This window comes from Cricetulus griseus, chromosome 3 (genome assembly GCF_003668045.3).
Source record: "Cricetulus griseus strain 17A/GY chromosome 3, alternate assembly CriGri-PICRH-1.0, whole genome shotgun sequence".
NCBI lineage: Eukaryota > Metazoa > Chordata > Mammalia > Rodentia > Cricetidae > Cricetulus > Cricetulus griseus.
The window spans coordinates 72,828,637-72,854,691 of record NC_048596.1 but is presented as its reverse complement, the minus strand read 5'-3'; the positions used below and the strand labels follow the sequence as shown (position 1 = coordinate 72,854,691).

The following is a 26,055-nucleotide window of genomic DNA, read 5'->3' as shown; positions in this document are numbered from 1 at the left end:
TATCCCTCATCCTGATCCAAGCCCCAGCCAGCTCCGGTGGGGGCTCAGTCCTCCGGAGTCCAGGAGTTGGGCTCAAAGCAGGCTTGGCAGCCAGTGGAGTAAAGCTGAGGTCTTCCCTGTCTGAAAGGGAGACAAGAAGAGGACAAAGTAATGGGCTCATCAGGCAGGATGGGTAGGGCCCTGAAGCCAGACTTTTGCAGCAGTCAGCTAGGCAGCTGTCCTGTATACTAGACACAGGTTGAAGTCAGGGCTCATTTTCCTAGTTGAGGCTTCTGGGAGCTCCATAGGAGCCTAACCAATAAGCTGCAGATAATAGAGAAAGGTGGCTAAAATTTCTGGCCCATTCCACAGTGTAACTTCTTGGCCCTAGATTATAATTCCAAAGAGCAAATGCAGAAGGATGGGCTCAAAGATCAAGTTGGTGCACTGTGCTCCAGAACAGTCACATGTCCCTGGGTGTGCTTTTGGTCTTGGAAGCATGGTCCTCTTTGAGGGTCAAGTAGCTTAATGTTCAAACCAAAGGCAGAAGAGGCCCAGGGCCAGGCCCAGTGGCAGGAAAGGTATGGGCCTTAACAGTCCCCAGGCTGGAGCTGAGTTGAAGACAGGATGATGGTTGCAGAGGTGGCCATCTGGCTGGGACTCCTGAGTTTGGGGAACCATACGAGGCTGGAGTTCGGCCACATTGTGGTGGATCCAGGAGGCATAGGTAGAAGTCAGAGTATACACTCCAGGCCTGTTAGGGGCTCCACAGGCATCACCCCAGCTCACAATGCCTGCCAAATACCAGAGGCCTTCTATGGGACAAGAGAGTGGGCCCCCAGAGTCACCCTAAGGAAAAAAAGAAAAAGAGCTCTGTCAGGACAGACCTCTGGCAAACAGTCATCCACGCCAGCTCCACTCAGCCCTCCACCTCTCAGGGTATACTTGTCTCCTCTGTTCCCTGGCCCTTGTGCTTACCTGGCAAGCGTCCTTGCCTCCCTTCACATAGCCAGCACACAGCATGTCCTGCTGGATAGTATGGGGTTCTTCAGGCACCGCATTGATGTTGTATAGGCAGCTGCAGGTTTCACGGCTGATCAGTGGTACCTCAAGCTGCTGCAGTGGCCTGGGCGTCTGGAGGCTCACTGTGGAAACAAAATGTACTTAATCAGGGTCCCCAGCTTCAATCAGCTTCCCTTCCCTGTCTCTTGGCACCCAGTGCCCCACCTCACCTGAAGGGGCCACATGACCCCATCCTGTGACAGTACAGTGGAGGCCGTTGGGAAAGGAGGCATTGGCTGCCGGGAGGCAGATGGGTTTGATGTAGCGGGAAAAACTGACAGGGCTGCTGAGGCGGACGAGTGCAATGTCACCCTGGGAGCCCTCTTCACGGTAGCTTGAGTGGGAGATGATATGAGCCACTGTGCGGACCACAGTGTCGTTGTTGTAGGAGTCTAGCTGATGGGCTCCCAGCTTTACTTCATACTGTTCCTTGTAGTGTTCTCTGCAGGCAGTGAAGCAAAGCGTAGGACCTGAGAGACCTCTTCTGAACACTGACTCCTGCTGCCTTATGCTGTCCTGACTCAGATCCCGTATGGTCTAGTTTTACCCATGACCCTAACCCTCACTTTTACCTCTGGCTGGTCCCTTTTATTTATGAGATAGAATCTCATTATTTATCCCTTGGCTGGCCTGTATACTAAGTGGGCTTTGAACAGAGATTTTTTTGTTTTTCTTTCGAGACAGGGTTTCTCAGTAGCTTTGGAACCTATCCTGGAACTCTCTCTAGAGACCAGGCTGGCCTTGACCTCACAGAGATCCACCTGTCTCTGCCTCCTGAGTGCTGGAATTAAAGGTGTGCGCCACCACCGCCTGACTGACTACTGATACTCTTAAACCCACAACAGGAACTAGTCTGACCTACAATGATCTGGCAAGATTTTCTCTCTCTCTCTGTCTCTCTCTCTCTCTCCCTCCCTCCCTCCCTCCCTCCTTCCCTCCCTTTCTCTCTCTTTCTCTCTTGGAAATAGGGTCTAATGTAAACAGGGTCAAGCTGGCTTTGAATTTACTAAGTAGTAGCTGTGGATGACCTTGAACTTCTGATCTTGCTTCCACCTCCCCAGTACTGGGATTTCAGGTCTGTCACCCAAATGCTGTTTCCAACCCACTTTTGACCCCCCTCTGCCCCTCCACCGAGTTAGTACCTGGGGAAGCAGTGAGCAGCTGACACCACCCATTGATCCGACACAAGAGACCCGCCACACACATGGATGCCTTCATAGGTGATGCTGACCTGCCAAGGCCACTGGCCAGGCTTTGCACTGCTACCGCCTGTGATGCGTGGCTGCATGACTGCACCACAGGGGGCTGTGCATGGAAGAAGGGAAGGTGAGAGCTGGCCCTTCTGTGGTCCCCACAGCAGTCCTTAGCCCTGCCACCCTGATACACTGGAGACTTGGTTCAGAGCCTGGGAAGTGCATTCATATTTGGCTGCCTTTCCCACTCTAGGATTCAGCAGCTGTGAGAAGTTCACTACCGGTGCTGTCCTATTCAAGTGTCATGGCAGTCCCTTCCTGTCAAGCCTTCTTGCTTTCTATCCAGTCTATCCCTTACATATCTGATATCTTTGTAAACCACAAATGTGGCCAAGTCACAGTCTTGCTGAGCTCTTCCATGGCTCCAGCTGACCTTCAGATACATTCCAGGGGTTGGAGAGATGGCTCAGCTGTTAAGAGCACTTACTACTCTTGCAGAGACCTAGGTTTGGTTTCCAGCACCCACATAACAGCTCACAACTCTCCTAAATTCTAGTTTCAGGGGATCTGACACCTTCTGATCTCCAAAGGGACCAGACACATAACACAAATACATTCATTCAGGCAAAATACTAAATTTTAAAGAATTAAAACAAAACAAAAAAAGGTGTGTTCCAGATGCACATGGCACTATTCTCTGACTATCCAGCTGGACACTTCATTGGGTCATACACTACTCGCCTCTGGACCTTTGTTAATCCCAATCACCGTACTCCCATGCCTTTCCCACCCTCTCTCTGCCAGGTCAGAGAGTCTTCCCAAGTGCAGCCCCTCCACAGTCTATTCTGAGTGAGTTGGCTGAGTCATAGGTATTGCTCTCAGCTTCCAGGGCCCTCTCTTCCCACTGTCCAGGCTGACAACTGTTCTCATGCCTATGACTGTCCCACCTGCACCAGTCTGTGCATTACGTAGGGACACCTGTACCCACACAGAGCATACAAGTATGGATGTGGTTGAACACTGAAACAATTGGATTCTCTCTGATGTGGACCTGCCCCCACTGAACTAGCAGGAGAGTAGAGTTCCAAGGGCCTTTCCCATCTTCCTCAAGCAGAGAAAACAGCCACCAGACTCTTCCTCCATTCCCTCATAATCATGACAATGGCTACTACTTAAGCGAGTCTAGGCCCAAAGGGGCTTTCACTTCCCAATCTCTGGGAATCCTAGAAAAACAGAGTTGACAGGTTTTCAAGGCAAAGAAACTGGAGCTTAGAAAGAGAAGGAGACTAGGCCACTAAATAGTTAAGCTGAGACTGAAAACCAGTCTGCCTCGGAGCTGGTCTGTGTAGTTTCTCTCAGAACCACCTCAGGTACCCACACTGAGAGTCAGACTTCGATTTATGCCCTTGGACACCTCCCTGCTTCTCTTCACCTCAGTTTCCTCATAAAACAAGAGCCATGGTTCCATACTCACAGAGCTGTTGGGGCCCTTAGTGTGGTTAGGTGAGCAAACTCAGCAGGGTGACAAGAGCTGTTATAGCCCACCAGGGGACTCCAAACTGGTTTACCCTCATTTCCCTTCTCCCAGTTCCCCCAGAAAGCCTCACCTTCAGTCCCGTCAGCTCCTGGAGGGAAAGAAAGAGGGAGGAGTAAGCAGGGAGGCCTGAGTTCCCAGACCCCTTAATAACAACCAGTTTTCCCAAGGACAGTGCCTTGCTGAGGGGGCTGACTGGAGAAAATGGCTAAATGGTGGGAACACGGAGATTCATATGCTACACAGGGCTCTCTGCCTGCTCTCGACAGTGTCCTCTCTCCAACCCTCCCTCCCTGCCGATCCATACTTACCCATTCTTGACTGGAGCAATCCCATAAGAAGCAGAATGGCCACAGCTTCTAGCTGCCCAGGTCCCAGGTCCACCCTTAGGGCCATGGCCCAGGACGAGGGCCCCGGACGGGCGGGAGACTCGAGGTAGACAAGGAAGGAATGGAAGGCTGGCTTTGAAGGCAGGATCTAGATGGTCGGCTTGATCGCAAGTGAGGAATCCCAGGATCTAGAATGGAGAGGTGAAGCAAGTGTGAATGTGGGGCTTCTTGGCAGGAAATGGCCACAGGGAAAGGAAGACACACCTTTAGTGTCTGCAGTGACCAGTGTGGACCTGATGCGCCTTACAACCTGGCCCCACAGAGACCTCTCCAGGCACCTCAGCAGAAAGCAACTACCTGTGGGCTCCTCCCTCAGCCACGCCCTCCTGGCTGAAAGCAGTGTTTTTTTTTTTTTTTTTTTTTTTTTTTTTTCTTTCCTGCTTCAGATCTCTGTAGTCCTTTCAGACTCCTTGGGGAGTGGGGGTGGTTTTGGTAGGAGGAAAACTGACCCTGGCCAATCAGAATGCAGTCTAAGGTGGGGCTGGAAACCCTCAGGGCCAGCCAACTTCCCAGGTCTTACTGGTTCTCAGTACCCTATCCCGACCCCTCACACAGCAGCCTGGCCCAGGCTTTATTATTGTGGGGCCACAGCCACTGCTCACTCCTGCCCTCCTTCCTCGGGCCAGGTATCTAAGACTAGGACATGGGGGATGCCCCAGGCCAGGGCCATTCCTGGCAGGCTCCCTCTGTGAAGCTTGCAGCCTTCTTGCAGGTGTTGAGCTGTCTGGCTGTTGACAATCATCCAACAAGTATTTGCTGAGTACCTATTATGGCCCCAGGCACAAGTGGCAAACTATACCATCCATGACCTCCTTGAGATTATGATGAAGTAGGGATGTCAGACTTGAATCAAATAATAAAAGACGATTATTGAATAATTTAAGCCAGGAGCTATGACAGACAAAACGAGAGGGGACTCTTAATTGCATAGCAGCTGGAGAGGTCCTGGAGGAAGAGTGTTGAGAACCAAACCCTTAGAGGACATGGAAAGATGGTAACAAAACAAAGCTTACAAAGCTGGGCCAGGCGTGGTGGCCATGCCTTTAAATCCCAGTAGTCATCCCGTCGTCTTGTCTTGTCCTGTCCTGTCCCCCCACCAAAGGCAGGTGGAGTTCTGTAATTTGAGGCCAGCCTGGTCTACATAGCAAGTTTCAGGACATCCAGGGTTACATAGAGCCCCCCCCCCAAAAAAAAAGACAAAGCTGGAGTGTGGTAAAGAACATCTGTAGTGCAGGGTGCCAGGGGCTGGGGAGAAGGCTCCGTGGGTAAAGCTCCTGCTGTGCAAGCATGAAGACCTGAGTTCAGATCCCCAGCACCCAAGTAAAGTCTAGTACTTTGTAAGTACTAGGTTGTAAGCCTAGTACAGCACTGGGTGGGAGAAAGTGCAGACAGAAGATTCTGGGGCTTTGCTAGCCAGCCATCAGTCTAGATGTAATAACAAGCTCCAGGTTCAGTGAAACCCTGTCTCAAAAGCAAGGTGGAGAGCAGTAGGCTCAGAACTTGCTTGTATGGGTGTCTGCCTGCGTGTGTGTATACACACAAGTACAGGCACACAGAAAGAGTTCAGGGAAAGGCAGCCTCCTAGGACTGCTGTCAGTGTGGCACCTGGGATGTGGCTTAGGCTTAAGCGTGAGGAAAAATAGAGCTTTGCTTCCTCTACTCTCTTCCTAGAAGCCTAGGCATCTGGACTCCCGCCCAGCCCAGGGGTCAGAGAATTCCTGGAGGGGGTAAAGAGGAGAGGTTGACTGGGGGGGGGAGGGGCAAGACTTTAGGAGTCAGGGTGTGTTTAGGGAAACAATGAGGCAGGATCCATGTGGGGGTAGCTGGCTTGGTACTGAGAGCAGGTAGATAAATGCACTTCCTGGGAGGACCTGAAGAATAGTCACTGTGCATGAAGGGAAAGCCTTTAACAGCCTCTACCCTCCTCAGCCTGCATGAGCCACCTTCTACTCACCTCTAGTCTCCCTTTCCTACCTGTGCGACAGACTGCAACCCCCAACTTCAGGAGTGACCCCTCTTGCCTAGTAAAACTCCCACCCCTTCCTCAGGTCCGTGTGTACTATCTTATGTGCTCAAACCTCGTTTCTTCTCTGACCATTTCCTGATCCCTAGTCAAGGTGTGGCCACATGTGTTTCCCACTTAACAGGGGGACACCAGCACGTGGTGAACTTATTTTTCAGGCTCCAGTTTTCATGCCTTGCGGTATGGATTGGATAACAGGTGAGTGGCGGACGCAGAGGTGGGATTTGTATGAATGTGGCCCAAATCCTGGGGGCACTGGATAGGATGAACAAGTGAGTTTCTTGAAGGGGGCCGAGGTTCACGTGTGTATGTGTGTGTATGCACACACAGGCTAGAGACTCTAAGAATGTACATTATACATTAGGGTGTATATTTAGGGCTGGCTTTTATATCCCAATGGTTCCTAGTCTATTGGGTACCAAACCAGGGCTGAGGTATGCTGCAGGTGCTGGAGACACTAATTCCAATAGAGAGGTGACACACAACCAGCTGTCCACCTAACCTCCCCCGCCCAGAGGCAGGAATGAGGGAACAGCTGCCACGTTATAGGGGACACATTTCCTGGGATCCCAAGGCCTGACTCACCAAGAGGGAAGAGCCCTATCCTTGGGGCTTTCCCCTTAGCTCTGAGATGTTTGGCCCCTCAGCAACCTAAGAGATGCCACAAGGCCACGTGTCTGTATTTACATCTTTATTGTCTCTTCCTCCCGCACCCCCAAGGATTCCTAGGTTCAAAGAGGCCAGCACTGAGGTCCAATTATCTGAAAGCTGATATAGTATAGGTGGAAGAGGCCCTCTCCAGGCCTGGGAGCTGGCTGGTTGAGCCACATTCCAGCCCTGATGGGTGGTGTGAAGAAGAGCCAGACTCAGCCCTGGATCAGTGGAGCCAGTGGGAGCAGAAGCAGAGCAGCTACCTTAGAGGAGCTCGCAGCTCCTGCCAAGTCTTGGGGGCAGAGGTCACTGTCTTCAGGAGGCCAGTAAGGGGGACCACTAGGAGGAAGGAAATGGGCTTCTCCCACTGTTTGCGATATCCAGGCAGCTTCAGGGCCAATGGCTGCAAACAGCTCCTGGCTACCTCGAACAGCCATGCCCATGAGAACCCAGGGGCCTCCCTCAGACTGGCACAGGAGGGGAGGTGCCGAGGTCACCTGCAAATTGGAGCCAAGGCCAAATGGGTCTGTTACCCTTGCCTCTGGTCCTCTTAACTTCCCTAGGGTCCATCACAAAGCACTGCTCATCTCCACCCTTAGGTATCCTGGTTCCTCTCTAAGATGTAGGCCAGAAATACCAGTTGTTCCCTATCTGGAGCCCAATACCAAGAAATTCCAATCTGAATAGGGTCTTGTTGCCCAGAACTACCTTTTCCCTCCCTGGTCCCAGATGTGTAGGCTCCTGTACCTCACATTTATCTTCCTGACCCTCAGTATAGAGGACACAGAAGGTTCCAGGAGTCAGAATGCCCTGATAGAGGCAGTGACAGAGTCGTGGTGTCAAGATGGAGACAGCAGCAGCTACAGGAACTAAAGAGGAGAGAGAATTGTATAGAGTTCTGGCTTGAGGTAACTCCTCATTCCCATGACCCAAGGGCTCTCACCTCTGTCCTGGGGGTCCTTCCAGCCCAGCACCCAGCAGCTGGCCCCTGGGGGAATACCCCCTGGCTGGAGGCAGATGGGCAGAGCTGATGGGGAAGGCTCCACCCGAGAGTTCAGCTCCAGTAGGGCCAGGGGGGGTCTAAGTCCTAAGTGCCTGGGCAGGCGGATGCTGATGACAGAGCGAGATACCTGGTGGCCCTGTGGGAGGGAGCTGGCCCCTTCCAGGCCCAGATACACTTCAATGTAAGGCACTGTTGTAGAGCCCAGCCTGTGGGAACAGGAAACAGCATCGCCTCCTATTTCTTCCATAACTGGTGAAGTCATTCCCAGCAGAAGAAAAGGGCAGAATAGGTCTCTAGGACCATTCACCAACTGCTTTGTGACTTCTCTGCTGTCTCAAAAGATTTTTACCTCCTCCACCCCCCAAGCCAACCAAACCAAAACATCCCAGCAAAGCCATCCCCCAGTCCTTTCCCTGTACTATACAAACCCCAAAGTGACAATGTCCTATTACTGAAAGAGTCCTTGATTTATCACCCAGTTTTTCTCAAGCTGCCTGTGGCTAAGAGAGACCCACCTGAGAATACAGTGAGTGGCTGCTAGGACCCAGCCCGGGGCAACCAGAATCCCAGTGCAGACTCCATTACCAGTCACATGCACCTCTGTCAGCCAGGGCCACAACACACCAGCTGGAGTGGCCTTTGGCCTTAGGCCACAAGCTAGAGAGAGGAGGTGGCCATCTCAGCGGGAGTCCCAAAACTGCCCCCTGGAAGCTTTGCTGTGATCTGAGTACTCCCAGGAACCCTTAAGCCTCACAGACCACTGCTCACCACCGTGCTCAGTGTGTGGGGGACAAATCTGTTTCTCAGTCTCCTCCCCCTCAGGGCCCCAGTCCCAGGTTAGCTGATCTTCCAGGTAAGCTCCCTGAGTCACATGACTGATCCATGGACCGTGAGTCTGCAGTGGGGAGAAGGCTCGGGGGCGGAGACAACCATTTGAGAGGGTTCTGTATCCAGCCAGGAACCACGTCCCCTCCTCACGACACAGAAGGCTCCAACCGGAATCTTTCTGTAGCAAAACAGTATTATTACTAGCGTGAGCACAGGCTGCAGGTGCAGAGATCCTCAGCTTTTTCTCGGCTTTCCTGGGATCCTGATTGTTGTGGTGGAAGCTTGGCCCCAGCCCCTGGCATCCATATACCCAGAATCTGGAATGTTATGGTGGAGGTTCCACCCAAGCCCCCTTCCCCATCTCCCTCCAAACCCTGCTGCATCACAGAAAGCCGGTCAAGTGATGACCCCTCCCCCAGAGATACTCAAGACCACTCCCACAGGTTATTTAAACTGCCCCCCAGAGACCAGACTCGAGGTTTTTCCCATCTCCCTTTCCCATCTCCTCTCTTGGGGGGCTAGAAGGCCACCCTGGAGCGTTGTATCCATTAAACGTGGGCTTTTTCTAATTCGGTTTGATTTGGTCTGACTTGGATTGCTGTATCGGGGGGAAGAGGCTTGTCAGGGCGTAAAAACTTTTCTCTGATTCTCCTTTCGTGGACTAATCACCCTTCCAGCCAAGTTCCAACACTAATTTGCGTAAAAATCTAGCCCTCACTTGACAAACTCCAACACCTTCTCATCCTCCCTCTTTTTCGAGACAAGGGTTTCTCTGTGTAGCCCTGGATGTCCTGGAACTCAAAAGGCGTGCGCCACCACCGCCCAGCTTCAGCCCTCTCTTAAAATTAAAAAAGGCCAAATGGCTCAGTCGGTAAAGCACTTGCTTCACGAGGATCTCCAACACTCACGCGTTTAAAAGAAGGAATAAAGCCGGACCTAGGCAGGTCTCTGAGTTCGAGGCCAGTCTGGTCTACAGAATGAGTGCCAAGACAGCCAGGGATACACAGAGAAACCCTGTTTCGAAAAAAAAAGGCAAGGACTAAACTTGTTTAGAGTTTTGGCACCACAAACACGAGGCCCCAAGCGCCCCTCCCCGGTCCGTAGCTCCTCCCGCCTCCAGCTGAGTCCCGGTTTTCGCGGCGGGTTCCTGCCGCTCACCCAGCATCGGCCCGCCTCTTCCTCCTCCAGGTAGGCGGGGCAAAGCCAGAGCGGCGGTTCTCCCGGCGGCGGCACTGACGCCCCCTGGCGGCCGTACAGGCAGTGACACCACCAGCTGCTCATCAGCTGCGCCTCCAGCTGCGCGCTGGAGCCGGGTGCGGATTCTGGGGGAGAGAGCGGCGAGCCGGTGCTTCGGCCGCGCGGTCCCCGCCCCTCCCACCCCACCCAGTGCGGGGCCCCGCGCACCCCCGCGGCCCCAGCGAGCCAGGCGACAGCGGCTCCCGGGCAGGAAGAAGTGTTCGGGATGAGGCAGGCAAACGGCACTCGGGGCGGCGGTCAGGTTGACGCGCGTCCTCAGCTGCAGCAGCGCCAGGTCCGAGGCGGAGTCCCTGGAAGCGTTCTCGTGCGGCACGAGGCGTGCCACCCTCTCCTCCTCCGGACGCGAGGGCAGCAGCACCCGCCAGGCCTCGAGGTCGCGGGGTGGGCTGTCAGAGGTGCGAGGCTGCTGGATGGGGTAGCTGAGGACGCGTGAGCATTCAGCACACACGCTGCAAACCTCCCTTCCCAGGCTTGGACTGCATCTTCTGGTTGAATGTTTCGCCCAACGCTGGAATCCCACCCCCTCCCCCACTCTCTTATTGGGGCTCTCGCGTTTTGGAAGGAGCCTCCTATGCACCCCTGTTTGTGCTGGGTTATATAATCTCCAATGGGGACCCCACTACAGACTGAGCTACAACTCCCACCCCAGAGGAAGGGTTGAGCCAGTCTCTCTGACTAATGTGGGAAGGGGCAAGAGAGCCTGTTATGTGGATTCTCACTCACTCCAGAAAGCAGCTGGCGGGTGCCAACACCCAGCTGTCCGACACCAGAACTCCATAGCAGGGTCTGGAGCCTGGCACCATCACCTGGGCCTCCCAGGGCCAGGTCCCTGGCCGCGAAGCCTTTCCACACTCTGCGAAATGAGAGGCCTGGGTCAGGGGGTCTGCAGAGATCCTTAACCCTGCAACCTCCACCCCAGCTCAGTCAGGTTCAGTGCATCAGCCATTCACCTGGTTGGGCAAAGGTACAATTTTCTTCTCTGGGCTCCCAGGGTCCTGACTGGGGCTTCTGAAGCTGGCTGGGAAAGGCAGGCCCAGGCTCTGAACCCATCACGTGTTCCCTTATCCACGACTCATAGGGAGCCACTGCAGTGAACACCCCAGGGCGGTTCCTCCGTCCACAGCCAAAGCCAAAGCTGGTGATTCCTGCCTGGAACCAGCGGCCGCCATCCTCACAGACCAGCGGTCCCCCAGAGTCACCCTAAAGATAGATGACTCAAGTCAGATACCAGTTCAAGAATCTACACCCCGTTTTGGCCTAACATACAGCCACCTTCTAGGAACTGTCCAAACTTAGCTCCTTCACCTCTGTCTTATACACAGCCCTAATCAGAAGAAAGCCTGGTAAAGCAGGACCACTGAGTAGCCAAAGCCAAGAGCATCTAGACAGTGTGTCAGAGATCTTTCAGGAGAACCCTGTGGGTCTCATTCAGAGCTGAATGATTCTTGTAAATAGTTCACCCCAAAACTGTCTCTGATTCCTAAGGTTTCTAAGTCATAGTCCCTAAAGTTTTGTTTTGGGCTGGGCTTGAACCTAGGGTCTCACAAATGCTGAGCTCTACCCCTCAGCAACCTCTTTAAAAAGTAAATCAAGGACTGGGTAGGGGGTTTGCTCAGCTGGGAAAATGCTTGCCTTGCAAACTTAAGAAACTGAATTCCATCTCTATATAAAAATGTGGTAACCTGGGCTGGAGAGATGGCTCAGAGGTTAAGAGCACTGACTGCTCTTCCAGAGGTCCTGAGTTCAATTCCCAGAAACCACATGGTGACTCACAAGCATCCATTATGAGATCTGGTGCCCTCTTCTGGTGTGCAGATATACATGGAAGCAGAATGTTGTATACATAATAAATAAATAAAATCTTAAAAAAATTCATTATAAAAATGTGGTAACCTGAGCTACTAGGGAGGCAGAGACAGGAGCACCCTCCACACTTGCTGGCTAGTCAGTCTAGCCTAATTGGTGAGCTCAAGGCCAATGAGAGGCCCTGTCTCAAAGGAGGTGGACTGTATTCCCGAAGATGACACCCAAGGTTGTCCTCTGCCAGCACACCTGCACACATACGCACACCCCTGCACATTGCACACACTCAATCACAAAAAGAAAGAAACATCAAAACCAAGCATGGTGGTACATACAGGAGTCCCAACACGAGGGAGGTGAAAGAATCAAGATTCAGTGACATAGCTGTTTTTAGGCTAGCCTGAGGTACATGAGACTGTCTTCAAACAAATAAACACTTGTTGCCAAACCTGATCACTTGAGTTCAATTTCCAGGACTCACATGGTGAAAAGTGAAAACTAATTCCCACAAGCTGTCAGTCATTTGATGTCCACACATATGCTTTGACATATAGAGTGTAACACACACAGTAAATAAATAAATGTAAAAATAAAATAGATACTATCCAAGGAGGATGCTGCTAGAACTAGGCTATATAAAAGCAACAAGAGCTGGGGGTTGGTGGTGGGGGTTGGTTTAATCCCAGCACTTGGGAGGCGGAGGCAGGCAGATCTCTGTGAGTTCGAGGCCAGCCTGGTCTCCAGAGCGAGTGCCAGGATAGGCTCCAAAGCTACACAGAGAAACCCTGTCTTGAAAAACAAAAAACAAACAAAAAAAGCAACAAGAGCAGGTATGGTACCTATGTCTGTAGTCCCTGATATTCTAGAGACTGCAGTTGGAGGCGTTCAAGTTTACCCTGGGCAGCATAGTAACACCCTGTTTGTGAATGAGCGAATAAATGAACAAATTAATAAATTCGTTGAGGGAGACAGGCGGTGGTGGTGCACACCTTTAATCTCAGCAGAAAAAGGCGGGTCTCTGTGAGTTCGGAGCCAGCCTGGTCTACAGGGCAAGTTCCAGGATTCCAGGTCAGGCTCCAAATTTACAGAGTGAAACCCTGTCTCAAACAAACAAACAAACAAACAAACAAAGGCTTAACATTCTGTAGAGTTATGCTACCCAGAATAGTAGCTAACAACCCAAAGCAACTATATTTCCTAAAACTGGCTTTAGCGTTTTATGTGTGTGAGTATTTTGCCTGAATGATTGTCTGTGTACCCTGTGTGTCTGGTGCCTGTAGAGGTCAGAAGAGGATGCTTATCCCCTGGAACCAGAGTTACAGAGATTGTAAAAGTACTGGGAATTGAACCTTGACCCTCTGCAAGAGCAGCAAGTGCTCTTAACCATAGGGTCAACTTTCCAGTTCTGATTATTTAAATTTAAATACAGTTTTGGTTTCTCATTTTGTTTCAGTTGAGATAAGGTCTCATAAAGCCCAGGCTGGCCTCAAATTCACTGTGTAGCTGAATTGGCTTTGACTTCTGATCTTTCTGATTCTATCACCTCATGAGTTCTGGGACTATAGGCATGTACCATGGCTCTCTGCTTCTGTGTTGCAAGGGGTCAAATTCAGGGCTAGCTGAACATTCTACAACGGAAATATTCCCAGTGCTTCAACATGTTTTTTTTTTTTTTTTTGTGTGTGTGTGTGTGTGTGTGTGTGTGTGTGTGTGTGTGTGTGTCTTTCCACCTGTATGTGGGTCCCAGGAATTGAACTTAAGCCTCTTGTGTGTCAAACACTCTGAGCTATCTCACTGGCTCCTTTTTCTTACCATGTATTTATTTTATCTCTATAATGTGTGATGGGAGGAGCCAGGCTATAGCCCACAAGTAGAAATTGGAGAACAGCTGTAGGGCTGGTTCTCTGCTTCTGCCTCCAGTACCAGGGATAGGACTCAGGTCGCCAGGCTTCTGAGGTAAGTCCTTACTCGACGAGTACCTGTCTTCCTTCCTCCCCTGCAACCCCCAAGGTCTTGCCATGTATTTCAGGCTGGCCTTGAACTCAAGCTCTCCCTTCCAAGTACTAACCAGGCCCCTGCTTAGCCTCTGAGATCTGAACTTGGGATCTCGTGCCTCAGACTTCCATGTGTGAGGATTACAGGCCTGGAATATCAGGTGTGGCTTTACCTTTCCTTTTGTTCCTTTTCAATGACACATTTCAGTAGCCACATGTGACTAGTAGCTATTGTACTAGATAAGCAATTTTTTCCGTAGATAAGGTTTTTTTTTTTTTTTTTTTTTTTTTTTTTTTTTGAGACAGGGTCTTGCTATGTAGCCCTGGCTGGCCTTGAACTCAGATATCTGCCTGCCTCTGCCTGGAATTACAGGCATGTGTCACAATGCCTGGCCTTTCTGTTTTTAAAATTACATTTTTTTAAAAGATTTTATTTGTTTATTTGTATACAACATTCTGCTTCCATGTATATCTGCACACCAGAAGAGGGCACCAGATCTTATAACGGATGGTTGTGAGCCACCATGTGGTTGCTGGGAATTGAACTCAGGATCTCTGGAAGAGCAGTCGGTGCTCTTAACTGCTGAGTCATCTCTCCAGCCCCTTAGAATTACATTTTTAACAGAGATTTATTTATTATTATGTGTACAGTGTTCTGCCTACATGTATGCCTTGCATGCCAGAAGACAGCACCAAATTTCATTATAGATGGTTGTGAGCCACCATGTGGTTGCTGGGAATTGAACTCAGGACATCTGGAAAAGCAGCCAGTGCTCTTAAATGCTGAGCCATCTCTACACCCCCCTTAAAATTACATTTGTTTGTTTGTTTGTTTGTTTGTTTGTTTATTGTGTGTGTGTGTGCTCACTCAAGTACCACGGCCAGAACATAGAGGTCAAAGAACAACCCTCAGGACTTAGTTTTTTTTTTTTTTTTCTTTCACCATGTGGGTCCTGGGATCACACTCAGGCTGCCAAGCTGCACAGTGAGAACATACACTTGCTGAGCCAGGTTGCCAAGCTCAATATCCCCACTACAGCATGGGATATTCAAAGAATTCAAGAAATTAAACATAAGGAAAACAAAAATGGGCCATGGAAATGAACAGGGAGTTCTCAAGAGAAGAAACAAAACAAAAAAACTGCTAAACATTTTTTAAAGTGTTCGACACCATTACTCATCAGGGAAATGCAAATTAAAACTACTTTGAGTTTTTGGTTTTTTTTTTTTTTTGTTTGTTTGTTTGTTTTTGAAACAGGGTTTTTCTGTGTAACTTTAGAGTCTATCCTGGAACTCACTTTGTAGACCAGGCTGACCTCCCACTCACAGAGTGACCTCACCACTACCCAGCTACGTTGAGTGTTGCAGGAGATATGGAGAAAGAGGAGCCCCTATTCACTGCCTATTGGAGGCACAAATTGATATATAGCCATATGGAAGCCAGTTGGGAGGTTCCTCAAAAAACAAAACAAAAACACAAAAACAGAACTACTTCTGGGTGGTGGTGGCACATGCCTTTAACCCCAGCACTTGGGAGGCAGAGGCAGCCTCTGTGAGTTCGAGGCTAGAAGTGAGTTCCAGGACAGCAGGGCTGTTACACAGAGAAACCCTGTCTCGAAAAACAAACACAAAACAATAATAAAAACAAAATGACTAATCTAAGCCAATCTGGGCACATATACAGAGAACTCCATACACTACCATAGAGATATTTACACTCTCATGTTTATTGCTGCTCTATTCACTGTAGCAAGGCAATGGAACCAATCTAATTGTCCATCAACAGATAATCAATAAAAATATGGTACATAGATAAAATGGAATATTTTGGCTCTAAACAAAAATGAAATCACAAAATTTACAGGAAAATGGATTGAATTAGAACGTATAATACTGAGGTACTATAATCTTGAAGGGGAAAAAAAAACCACAGCGTCACGTATGTGGCTCCTAACCTATAATATGTATGTATGTATATAAACATGAGTACATGTGGCTACAATATAACATGTGGAAAGAACAAGAAGGAGCTAGACATTAGGACTGAAGCAGGTATAGTACATGAGTTATAGGTAGAAAGCTAATGTTTTTTTTCTAGTTTTAAATGTTGTGGATTTTTCAATTTTGGTTTGCTTTGGTTTTGATGGACCAGACATAAAAATGATTGATAGTCACAGTGTAAAACCTGATGTGAAGTTCTGCAGTTTCAGAATGGCTGTTCAAGCTGGACAGAGGTTCATTGAGATGTATAAACTTCGGTCTAGATACTCTCACAGCACGATGGCTTTTTTCCCTCCCTAAGTTCTTTACAACAAAGTTTGAATTAATAAGATTTAAAAAAAAAACTTCTTTAGATTCCATCTCACCCCAGTTAAAATGGCTATTTTGTTTTTATTTATTTATTTATTTATTTATTTATTATGTATACAGTTATCTGCATGCATGCTTGCACACCAGAAGAGGGCGCCAGATCTCATTACGGATGTTTGTGAGCCACCATGTGGGTGCTGGGAATTGAACTCAGGACCTCTGGAAGAGCAGTCAGTGCTCTTAACCTCTGAGCCATCTCTCCAACCCCGCTATTTTCTTTCTTTTTTTTTAAAAAAAGGGGCTTTAAATTTTTATTTTATTTTATTTTGTTTTTTTGGTTTTTCAAGACAGGGTTTCTCTGTGTAGCTTTGGAGCCTATCCAGGCTGGCCTCGAACTCACAGCGATCTGCCTGCCTCTGCCTCCCGAGTGCTGGGATTAAAGGCGTGCGCCACCAACGCCCGGCAAATTTTTAAAAATTTATTTATTTATGTGTTTTTTTTAGGTATGCATGCTCTGTCTGCATGTAGGCCTGCAGGCCAGAAGAGGGCATCGGATCCCAATATAGATGGTTGTACATGGCTAAGAATTGAACCCATAACCTCTGAAAGAGCAGCTGGTGCTCCTAACCACTGAGCCATCTCTCCGTTCCCAGAATGGCTATTGCCAAAAAAATTAAAAAATAAAAATAAATGACAACAAATGCTAATGAGGATGTGAGGGAGGGGGACACCAACCCATTATTGGTGGGACTGTGAATTCAAGTGTATAGAAGTCAGCGTGGGGGCTCCTCAAAAAGCTAAAAATAGAAATATCATATAATGCAGCTATCCTGGACATATGTCCAAAGGACTTCAGATTCTTCTACAGAGAAGCCTGGCCATCCATGCTCACTGCTGCGCTGCTCACAGTAGCTAGAAAATACAATCAGCCTGGACATCTCTCAGCTGATTAATGACTAATGAAAATGTGGTGACTATACACAATAGAGTTTTATTCATCTGTTTAAAAAATGGAATTTGGGCTGGAGAGATGGCTCAGAGGTTAAGAGCACTGGCTGCTCTTCCAGAGGTCCTGAGTTCAATTCCCAGCAACCACATGGTGGCTCACAACCATCCGTTATGAGATCTGGTGCCCTCTCCTGGTGTGCAGATATACATGGAAGCAGAATGTTGTATACATAATAAATAAATAAAATCTTTAAAAAATGAAATTTGCAGGAAAGAGGGTGGAACTGAAAAATAGTATATTAAGTGAGGTGAACCAAGCCCAGAAAAGATAAATGCCACATATTCTCTCTCATCTATAGATCTTAGCTTCAAATGTCTAGATTTTTGTATGTTTAATTTACAGTGGCTGTAGAAGTCAGGAGGCAGAAAAGGCTCATGAGAGGGGAAAGGGAAGAAGCCTCAGAGGGTAAGGGCCTAGGAGAATACATGTGATATAAAGGGGGTGTATACTGGGGGATTACAGGGTTATGTTAGGATAGGGATGGGTAGACAGCAGAGAGGAGAGTCAGGTAAGTTAACCAAAACTAAAGATTCATGGAAAACCCTACGGAAACCCAGTACTTTGGGTAAAAATATAATTAACAGCTTGTTCTACAGAGTGTTCTAGGCCAGTCAAGAATACATAGTGAGACCCTGTCAAAAAATAAATATGTATGTTTGTTTTAAACATACATAAAGTTTTAAACTCTCTCTCTCTCTCTCTCTCTCTCTCTATATATATATATATATATATATAAAATTTTTAAAGGAGTTTGAACACAAGAACCCTCTATTTGTGCACAGTGCTTCCCCAAGAAGCCATAGGTTATTAAACGAAAATCTCAGTGTCAGGCATGGGGCACCTCCCTGTGAGTCACCCCAAAGACCCCCACAACACAGACTATTGCCATTGCTCTTGATGGTAAGATTCTGTTGCGAAGACACAGCACACTTCGGTTGCAGTACACAGAGAAATAAACCTGAAACTGACCAGAAAACTTCTTCCCTGCTGGCTGGCTTTCACGGTGCTACGCAGTGTTATGAATGCTTGTGGGAGAATTCAAGTCATCAATAGTAATTCCCAGCGGTGAACCCTGAATGCTACAATACCGACCTGACAAGCAAGATGTTTCATGGATGAAATAGTGGTATGAAGGTCACAGAGGTAACTGCTTGCTTTCTGATTGGATTGGAGGCCCTGTTCAAGAAAGGTTCTATCCCTGGTACTGTAAACCACGGAGTCATGGGCCTTATTGGGGAGTCTACTGCTGCTGCTTTGGTAAATACACATGTTGCAAACTACCTTCTAAATATTTATGTTTGTACCCACAGACCAATGCAGCTCTCCATCTTCAAAGCTTCCTCTGCAGTGGGCATCAGTTAATGCAGAGACCCATAATGGTCAGAGTGTTGAGAATAAGTGACCACTGAGTCCTTACGACTGGGCGGAACACCTATATCAACACCCTGTGACTGTCCCCCAGGGAACGGGGCAGAAGTGGAGGTGGAAAGAACCCAGGAGCTGGAGAATGAGGAGGAGTGCTGTGAAATGCTGTCTTCCAGTCACTAGATGACCTCATGAACCCACTGCAGCTCACCTGCACATGGTCAAATTCATGAAATCAGCCAGCATTCCAGCAGGCAGCACTAACTGGACTCAAGTGAGTTGCAAAAATTAAAAGAGGAGACAATATGGAGGTAGGAGGTAGGAGGTGGGAAGGGTTTGGGAGTATCTGATGGGTAGATGTGATCAACATACAATGCATACATGTATGTATGAAATTGTCTAAAAGTAAGCAAAAGATGTTCAGGATGAGGGAAAGCGAGTGATTAGAGCTGGAGAGATGCCTCAGTGGTTATCAGAGCATTTGTTGTTCTTGGGAAGGACCCAGGTTTGGTTTCTAACACTCCAGTTCTAGGGGATCTGGTGCCCTCCTCTGGCCTCTGCAGGCACTGCACACGTGGTACACACACACACACACACACACACACACACACACACACACACACACACACGTCAGCAACCACTCATGCACATAAAGTAAAAATAAATAAGTCTAAACTAAAAACAGAAACTGATTATGTCAATGGGTCCTGGAAGCCCAGACAATTTACCTTGTCTCCACACCACTACCATGAATGCTGGCTTTCATTTCTCAAAAAATGTTATTTCAAATATACTGTTTTGGCCACCAACTAATTATCTGGAAAATTCCCTTCTGTTTAGAATTAATTCATTTTCCCCAATAACTATTTGATGGGTACCTACTAAACTGGGCTTTGGAAAAAGAAAAATAATAGCTAATACTTTTTAGATCTCAGTGAGGTCACTAACCATGGTAACAATACTTTGACATACATATTTTTGCCATCTTTCAGATGTGAGGTGTGAACATCAGGGTAAAGCCGCACAGCTAAGAGCTGGTGGTGCCGGATTTGTGAAGGAAATGGACAAAAACCCTGAGTGAATGAAATCTTGAGTGAATGTGGATAGTTGACTTGGGGAAGGCCATGTCAAGGATTCCAAGGCCTTGGACCCATGAGATATTGGCAAAGCTGTTTCCTCATATCGGCTATGCTCAAGATGGGTGGCAAAGCTCAATTCAGGAGTCTAAAACAATTGATTGGTGACTAGCAACTGCAGCCTTCCCTGGGAAGTTTACAGCCTGAGACTACCTTAGAGACCTCCTACTGTGTCTAGCTAACCCCTCCCCCATGCTGTGTCTAATAAACACCCCCAGGTCCCCAATTGTGGTGGGAGTCTAATCTCAGCTTTGCTGTTTGTCTGTCTTTTTTTTTTTTTGGTTTTTCGAGACAGGGTTTCTCTGTGGCTTTGGAGGCTGTCCTGGAACTAGCTCTTGTAGACCAGGCTGGTCTCGAACTCACAGAGATCCGCCTGCCTCTGCTTCCCGTGTGCTAGGATTAAAGGCATGCACCACCAATGCCCGGCTTGTCTGTCTGTTCTTTCTTCATTCTCCCACCATCCCTAACCCATGCCTCAGGGGGCAAAGGGGCAGACAGAGCAGGAACTAACTCTAGAGCCAAATATCTTACTACATTTTGCTCCCATGAGTAATAGTTACATGTGTTGAGTCCTAGATCTCATTCACCTATAATCTTTATGTCAGTCCTACTCATTGATAATCCCTTTGTTTTGTTTTGGGATAGGATCTCATGTAGCCTAGGCTGACCTCTGTGTAGCTCAGACAGGCCTTGAGCTGATCCTTCTGGCCTCTACTTCCCAATTGCTAGGATTACAAGTGTGCCCTGCTGTGCCAGGCTGTCTGGGTTTCTGTTTGTTTTGTTGTCAGAGATTGAAACCAGAGCCTCCTAGGTTCTAGGCACATACTGTACTCATGAGCCATACTCCCCAGCCCGGATTCCATTGAAGATGAGGCTCAAATATGTCTACTCCTTCATTTCTATGGGTTAGGAGATCTCTCTCACCTGGCAGGTATCCCTGCGTCCCTCCGGATAGCCAGCACACAGCATCCCTGGCAACAGCTGGAAGGTCAGGTTGAAAGGGCCAGGCCGGCTGTAGAGACACTGACAGGCAGCCTCTCCCAACAACCTCAGCTCCACTTCCTGTAGCACCCAGGGGAGAGGCAGAGGGTCTGAGGGCAGAACCAGAGAATAGAGACTGTGAATCAGATATGAAACGCACATCTTCCCAGACCTTAGTTTTGCCCCTTTCAGCTGCCTCATGGATATTCCTATCGACATGGGTCTAGAGATGTAGCTCATTTGGTAGATTGCTTGCTGACATGTATAAAGGCCTCTGTTCTGTTCCCAGAATGGAATAAGACAGGTGTGGTGGCACATGAGTCAGAAACTCAAGGCCATTCTCAGCTACATAGCAATTTTGACGCCATCTTGGGCTATGTGGGCAAAAAAAAAAAAAAAAAAAAAAAAAAAAAAAAGGTGGCATCTTGGCCTACTGCTTTCACCACATCATCTGTTGCTCTTCTCTTCTCTTCTTGGGTTTGGCTCCTGCAAGTAGCCAGTGAGAAGTCATAGATGATGGTACAGGTTGTGTATGATACAAGGTTCCCAGACAATAATGTAATATGGAGGAGCCAAAATCATTAAGAAGCTCTCAATACTGGTGTGGAGTTGTATTTGCCCCCCCCCCCCAAAAGCATCCCTTTCACAAAGATATCATGTGTATTAGATGTAATCTTGTATCCATTTGCCAAACAGAAACTGGATAAAAAGTAGCTGGGTGTTATGGCACATGCCTTTAACTCCAGGACTTGGGAGGCAGAGGAAGGCATATCTCTGAGTTTGAGGTCAGCCTGGTCTACAGAGTGAGCTCCAGGACAGCAGGGTTACACAGAGAAACTCCACCTCAAAAAACAAACAAAAAACAAAATAACAACAACAAAAAGAATCTGGGTGTCATCACTGTTCTCCTTTTATTTTGTTTTATTTTATTGGTTTTTTTTTTTTTGAGACAGGGTTTCTCTGTGTAGCCATGGCTGTCCTGGAACTCACTTTATAGTCCAGGCTGGCCTTGAATTCAGAGATTCACCTGCCTCTGCCTCCCGAGTGGTGGGACCAAAGGTGTGTGCCACCACTGCCAAGCCCCTCTCCCCTCTTTAAACGATTATTTTGTTTTATGTATATTAGTATTTTGCCTGATTGTATGCATATTACATGTGTGCCTGGTACCCACAAAGGTCAGAAAAGGGCATAGGATATCCTGGAACTGGAGGTATTTAGAATTGCATTTGTTTGTGAACAACCATGTGGGTGCCAGGAACCAAACCGGGGTCCTCTGCCAAGCAACAATTGCTTTATAACTGCTGAGCCTTACCTCACCTTCCCAAATTAGTTCACAAGTCATTTGTGACATGTCAGTTTTCCATTGTTACTCCTCAGTGCAAGCAGCATAACCCTGGGCCTGAGTGAGCAGCCCAGCCTCCTGACTGGTTGGTTTCCTAATTCACTCTGCACCTGCTCCTTCCAGGAGAAATGTTTCTATAACTCAGCTTTGAGTTTTTACTAAAACGATAAGTGGACGCTCCAGGCTCAGCCTGGGCCCCAGTGCTAGCCTTTTGGGATTCCAGGTGTAGCCCTAGCTGTTCTGGAACTCACCATGTAGAGCATTCTGACCTCGAACTCACAGAGAGCCCTTTGCCTCTGCCTCTGCCTCTGGAGTGGTAAATTAAAAGGTGTGGCACCACCACACGCAGCCCAGCTGCTACTTTTGATGTCTCAGGAGCCAGAGAGGGGTTGGGAAGGTGAAGAGGTCCTTCCAGACTCACACAGAATCTTGAGAGGTCAGGTTATGGCTGAACCTGTTCCTTGGAGCTCAGCTAGGGAAGTCTGGGGGTGGTCTGGGGACCCCTGAGTTGATGGCTTGACCTTAAGATCTTCAAGATCCAGTCTCAACACCCTTGTGAGCTTTGCCCTGCCACTCAGTCTAGCTTCTTAGCTTTCCCCTAGGGCCCTCAGGATGGCCTCCCTCTGACACATTCTCCACACTTCCTCCCCGGAATCTGCTCTGAAGGCTATAGTCAGGATGCCCTGACTCTTTCCACAAAGACTTCCCAGGTGCTCATGATCACTTTTGGAACCCCTGGCGCCCCTGCAAGCAGCAGCTGTAGCAACTCCTCCACAAAGCTCCTGTCAAAGCCCCAGGCCTGTTGAAGTCTGACCAAAGCAGATGTGGAATAGCTATGGGCATGTTTGCTAGTGACAAAGTAACACTGAACAGTCAGTCGGGCTGGTTGAAAACCGAAAAGTAGCCGGGCCGGTTGTGGCCCAAGCCTTTAGTTCCAGCACTCGGGAGGCAGAGGCAGGCGGATCTCTGTGAGTTCGAGACCAGCCTGGTCTACAAGAGCTAGTTCCAGGACATCCTCTAAAGCCACAGAGAAACCCTGTCTCGAAAAACCAAACCAAAACAAAACAAAACAAAAAACAAAACAAACAAACAAAAAGTAGCCTGCCTGCTGACACCTTCCGACATAGCAGTTACTAGAAGGCGTGGGTTTTTCTTGTTATGTTCACTGGGGTTATCTCTTTCAGAGCGTGTCTAACACAGTGCCTGGCACATAGAAGCAGCTTTAGCGAAAGAGTAAGTGAATGAGTGTTCTGAGTAGGGAGAACCGAAAGTGGGGAACGGACTGAGGAGGGATGGATAGAACGGAAGGGAGGGCTATGGAAGCACAAGCGGGTGCTAAGCGTCAGTGCTTGAACACCTATTACAGAAGGTAGCCACAGCCGGTTAAGTACGCTGTGACAGCCACTGGACGATAGATAGGCTTCGCTTGCTCTTTCTCCTCTGAGCCACCCAACACCCTGGGAGCTGTTTTCCTCCTTTCGCACGAGGAAATGTGCAGGGGGAATGCTTTGTCTGAAAGAGCTGGGACGGAACCCAAATCCGACCTAAATCGGAACCCGAATCCGACCTAAATCCAGAAGAGAAAAGAGAAGAAAGAACAAAAACAAAAACTGGGAGAAAAGGTGAGGCCAGAGGTGGGGGCAACCTCTGGGGCAGAGAAGGCTACACAAGGGTCCGCCTGGGTCCCTCGCTCCCTTTAGGCCCCCGCTTCTGAGGGGCCACCCACCAGCTTTTAGGGCGCTCCGGGACCCACCCTTGCAAGGGCAGTCGCTCGCCCCACTCACCAGCCTCCTGGACGTCTCCCCAGCCAGTGGCCCAGCAGGCGGTGCCGTGAGCGAAGCGGTGCGAGGAGCGAGGCAGGCAGACCGGCTGCACCGAGGGGCTCAGCCTGGCGGGTGAGGCCAGGCGGAGCAGAGCCACATCGGCGCCCAGTTCCACTCTGCTGTAGTTGTGCGGCACCAGGATAGCGGCCACTGACCGCAAGTGCGCGCCGTCCATGGGTCCGTCCTGGGAATGCACGCCCAGCAGGACTGACCATTCTTCCGCGGGCTCCAAGGTCCCATTCCTGCTCAAGTGCCGGGGAGAGAAGGGGACTAGGTTGGTCCCACGGAGTCAGCAGATCACCTTGGGGCCGAAGACTCACAGCCGCGGGGAAGATGGGTCAGTAGGAACCCAGGGGGTGAACAGTCAGATCCAGATTTGGGGCCGAGACAGTGGAGGTTGGTTGAAAGGGTCAAATAGGACTTGGAGATGTCAGTGGACGTTGGAAAGATAATTCCTATTCCAGGGTATTCAGCCTGGACAGCATGACATTGCCGGGCAGGAAGGGTAAGCAGAGAAGGGCGAGCTGCAGGGCGAGGTTAGCCTTTGAAGGAGAGAGCTGGACAAAGACTTTACTCACGTCACGAAACAGTGAGCAGCGGAAAGGACCCAGGAAGGAGCGATGAGAGAGCCCCCGCAGATATGGCCCCCACCGTGATGCAGGCTCACCTGCCACGGCCAAGTGCCGGGATGTGCGTCGGAGCCCCCCACGATGCGGGAAGAGGGCTCGGGGCGGCCGCAATCTGGAATGGAGACCCCTGGAAGTTAAAGCCCTCCCACTCCGAACTTCGTATTCCAAAGACCCTGGTAACTGGGGAGAAAGTCTGAACCTCCATGCACTCCTTCAGTTTGCCCTTCTGAACATGACCAAGGCACGGCTGAGTTCCTGGGCACTCATGACCTAGCCAGCGGGAAGCTTCTTTAAGAATCAAGGCAGCCGGGTGTGATGCCTTTAGTTCCAGCGCTCAGGAGGCAGAGGCAGGCAGATCTCTGAGAGTGCGAAGCCAGCCTGGTCTATAGAGCGAGCTTCAGGACAGCCAGGACTATTTAGACAGACATTGACTCAAAAAAAGCAAAACAAACAAACAAACAAAAACAGACAAAACAAAGCTGGGCGGTGATTTGGTGCATACCTTTAATCCCAGCACTGGAGAGGCAGAGGCAGGTGGATCTCAGAGTTCGAAGCCAGCCTGGACTACTGAGTGAGTGCCAGGACAGCCAGGGCTACACAGAGAAACCCTGTCTCAAAAAACCAAGCCAAACCAAACAGACAAATAACCCAACCAACCAAACAACCCAACCAACCAATCAACCAACCAACCAACCAAAAAACCTCAAGATCCAAGGCAACTCATGCCTCCCTCTTACCTAAGACTTCAGATTCTCCTTGGGTAGGACTGACAGCTAGAAGACAGAAGGCAGAGAGAGAGATGTTTGCTACTTGAACCCCGACGTTGCCCAGCCCCCATCTTCCTGCTCTAACCCAGCTTTTGCCTCCTTGTTGTTTCAGCCCCCTGACCGGCCTGCACCAAGGGCACTGTGCCTAACTTTCCCTTGTCTAGCATTCTCACCTGAATCCTGGAAGGCGCCTGGGATGGGGCTGGGGCTGACCACTGGAAAGACAAGAGGGAGACACGGAAAGGCTGGGGAGATGATGCACTTAGGTGTGGCTCTCACTCCCTCTATCCAGGGTTAGTGTTCCATCTCCCCATGGCGCAGGGGCCTCCCTTCCCCCTTCGCCTTCTACACAATCCCTCAGGCTCCTGATTTGCCCCTTCCCTCCTTCTGTCACCCTCCCCTTCTTCCTCTTGACACCCTATTTCTCTGCCTCTGCTGACATCTCACCATCTATAAAGGATACAGGATACATATCCTGCTTTTCAGTTTTCTCTAGGTGCTGGCATCCTGGCCAACTTACCCATTATGACAACGGGGAGAAATAGATGTTGGGACATGGTCCACAAGAGTCAGAGGGAGGCCCAGAGAGGTGAAAGGCTGCTTCCTGCCACTACACTGTCACTGACTATGAGGCTGGTCCCTCCTGATGGTCCCAGGAGTAGCCACACCCTTCCTGGCTAGAGCCCATTTGTGGGAATCTGAGAGGATCTGGGGCTGAAAGGGGGAAAGTAAGGAGTTCAAAGGCCCCTCCCAGAACTCGGGTGCAAGGTGCATCTCACATGTCTGGAGGCTCAGAATGGAAACAGCAGAGGTGTCCTAGCTCCAGGATACCTGCTGTATGTGGGAGAGATGAGCAGAGAACTCTGGGTGTTAAAACCAAGTAAAATGACAGTGATGGGGGTGCTTGCTGTAAGTACATGCACTGAGCCCTTGGAAGGGCAGGACCAAGCTGAGCAGTAGCCCTTGGCATGGCTCAC

General features: G+C 49.3%; 1 protein-coding gene across 1 annotated transcript; it reads right to left on the bottom strand.

The window, feature by feature from the left end:
* Window positions 1–2: 2 nt before the first annotated feature.
* Prss36 (serine protease 36) lies at window positions 3–25,635 on the bottom strand. Its single transcript, XM_035441613.1, has 21 exons — window positions 25,599–25,635; window positions 25,252–25,293; window positions 25,049–25,084; window positions 24,261–24,423; window positions 23,644–23,924; window positions 20,461–20,627; window positions 10,870–11,119; window positions 10,643–10,772; window positions 10,067–10,338; window positions 9,821–9,984; window positions 8,603–8,840; window positions 8,350–8,491; window positions 7,775–8,040; window positions 7,579–7,700; window positions 7,052–7,328; window positions 4,080–4,226; window positions 3,842–3,859; window positions 2,184–2,346; window positions 1,212–1,483; window positions 958–1,124; window positions 3–828 (listed from the first exon to the last, which is right to left on the bottom strand). Exons 1-21 carry the CDS (start codon window positions 25,633–25,635, stop codon window positions 505–507), a joined length of 3,678 nt encoding a protein of 1,225 aa, XP_035297504.1. The 3' UTR covers window positions 3–504.
* Between the last annotated feature and the right edge of the window lie 420 nt (window positions 25,636–26,055).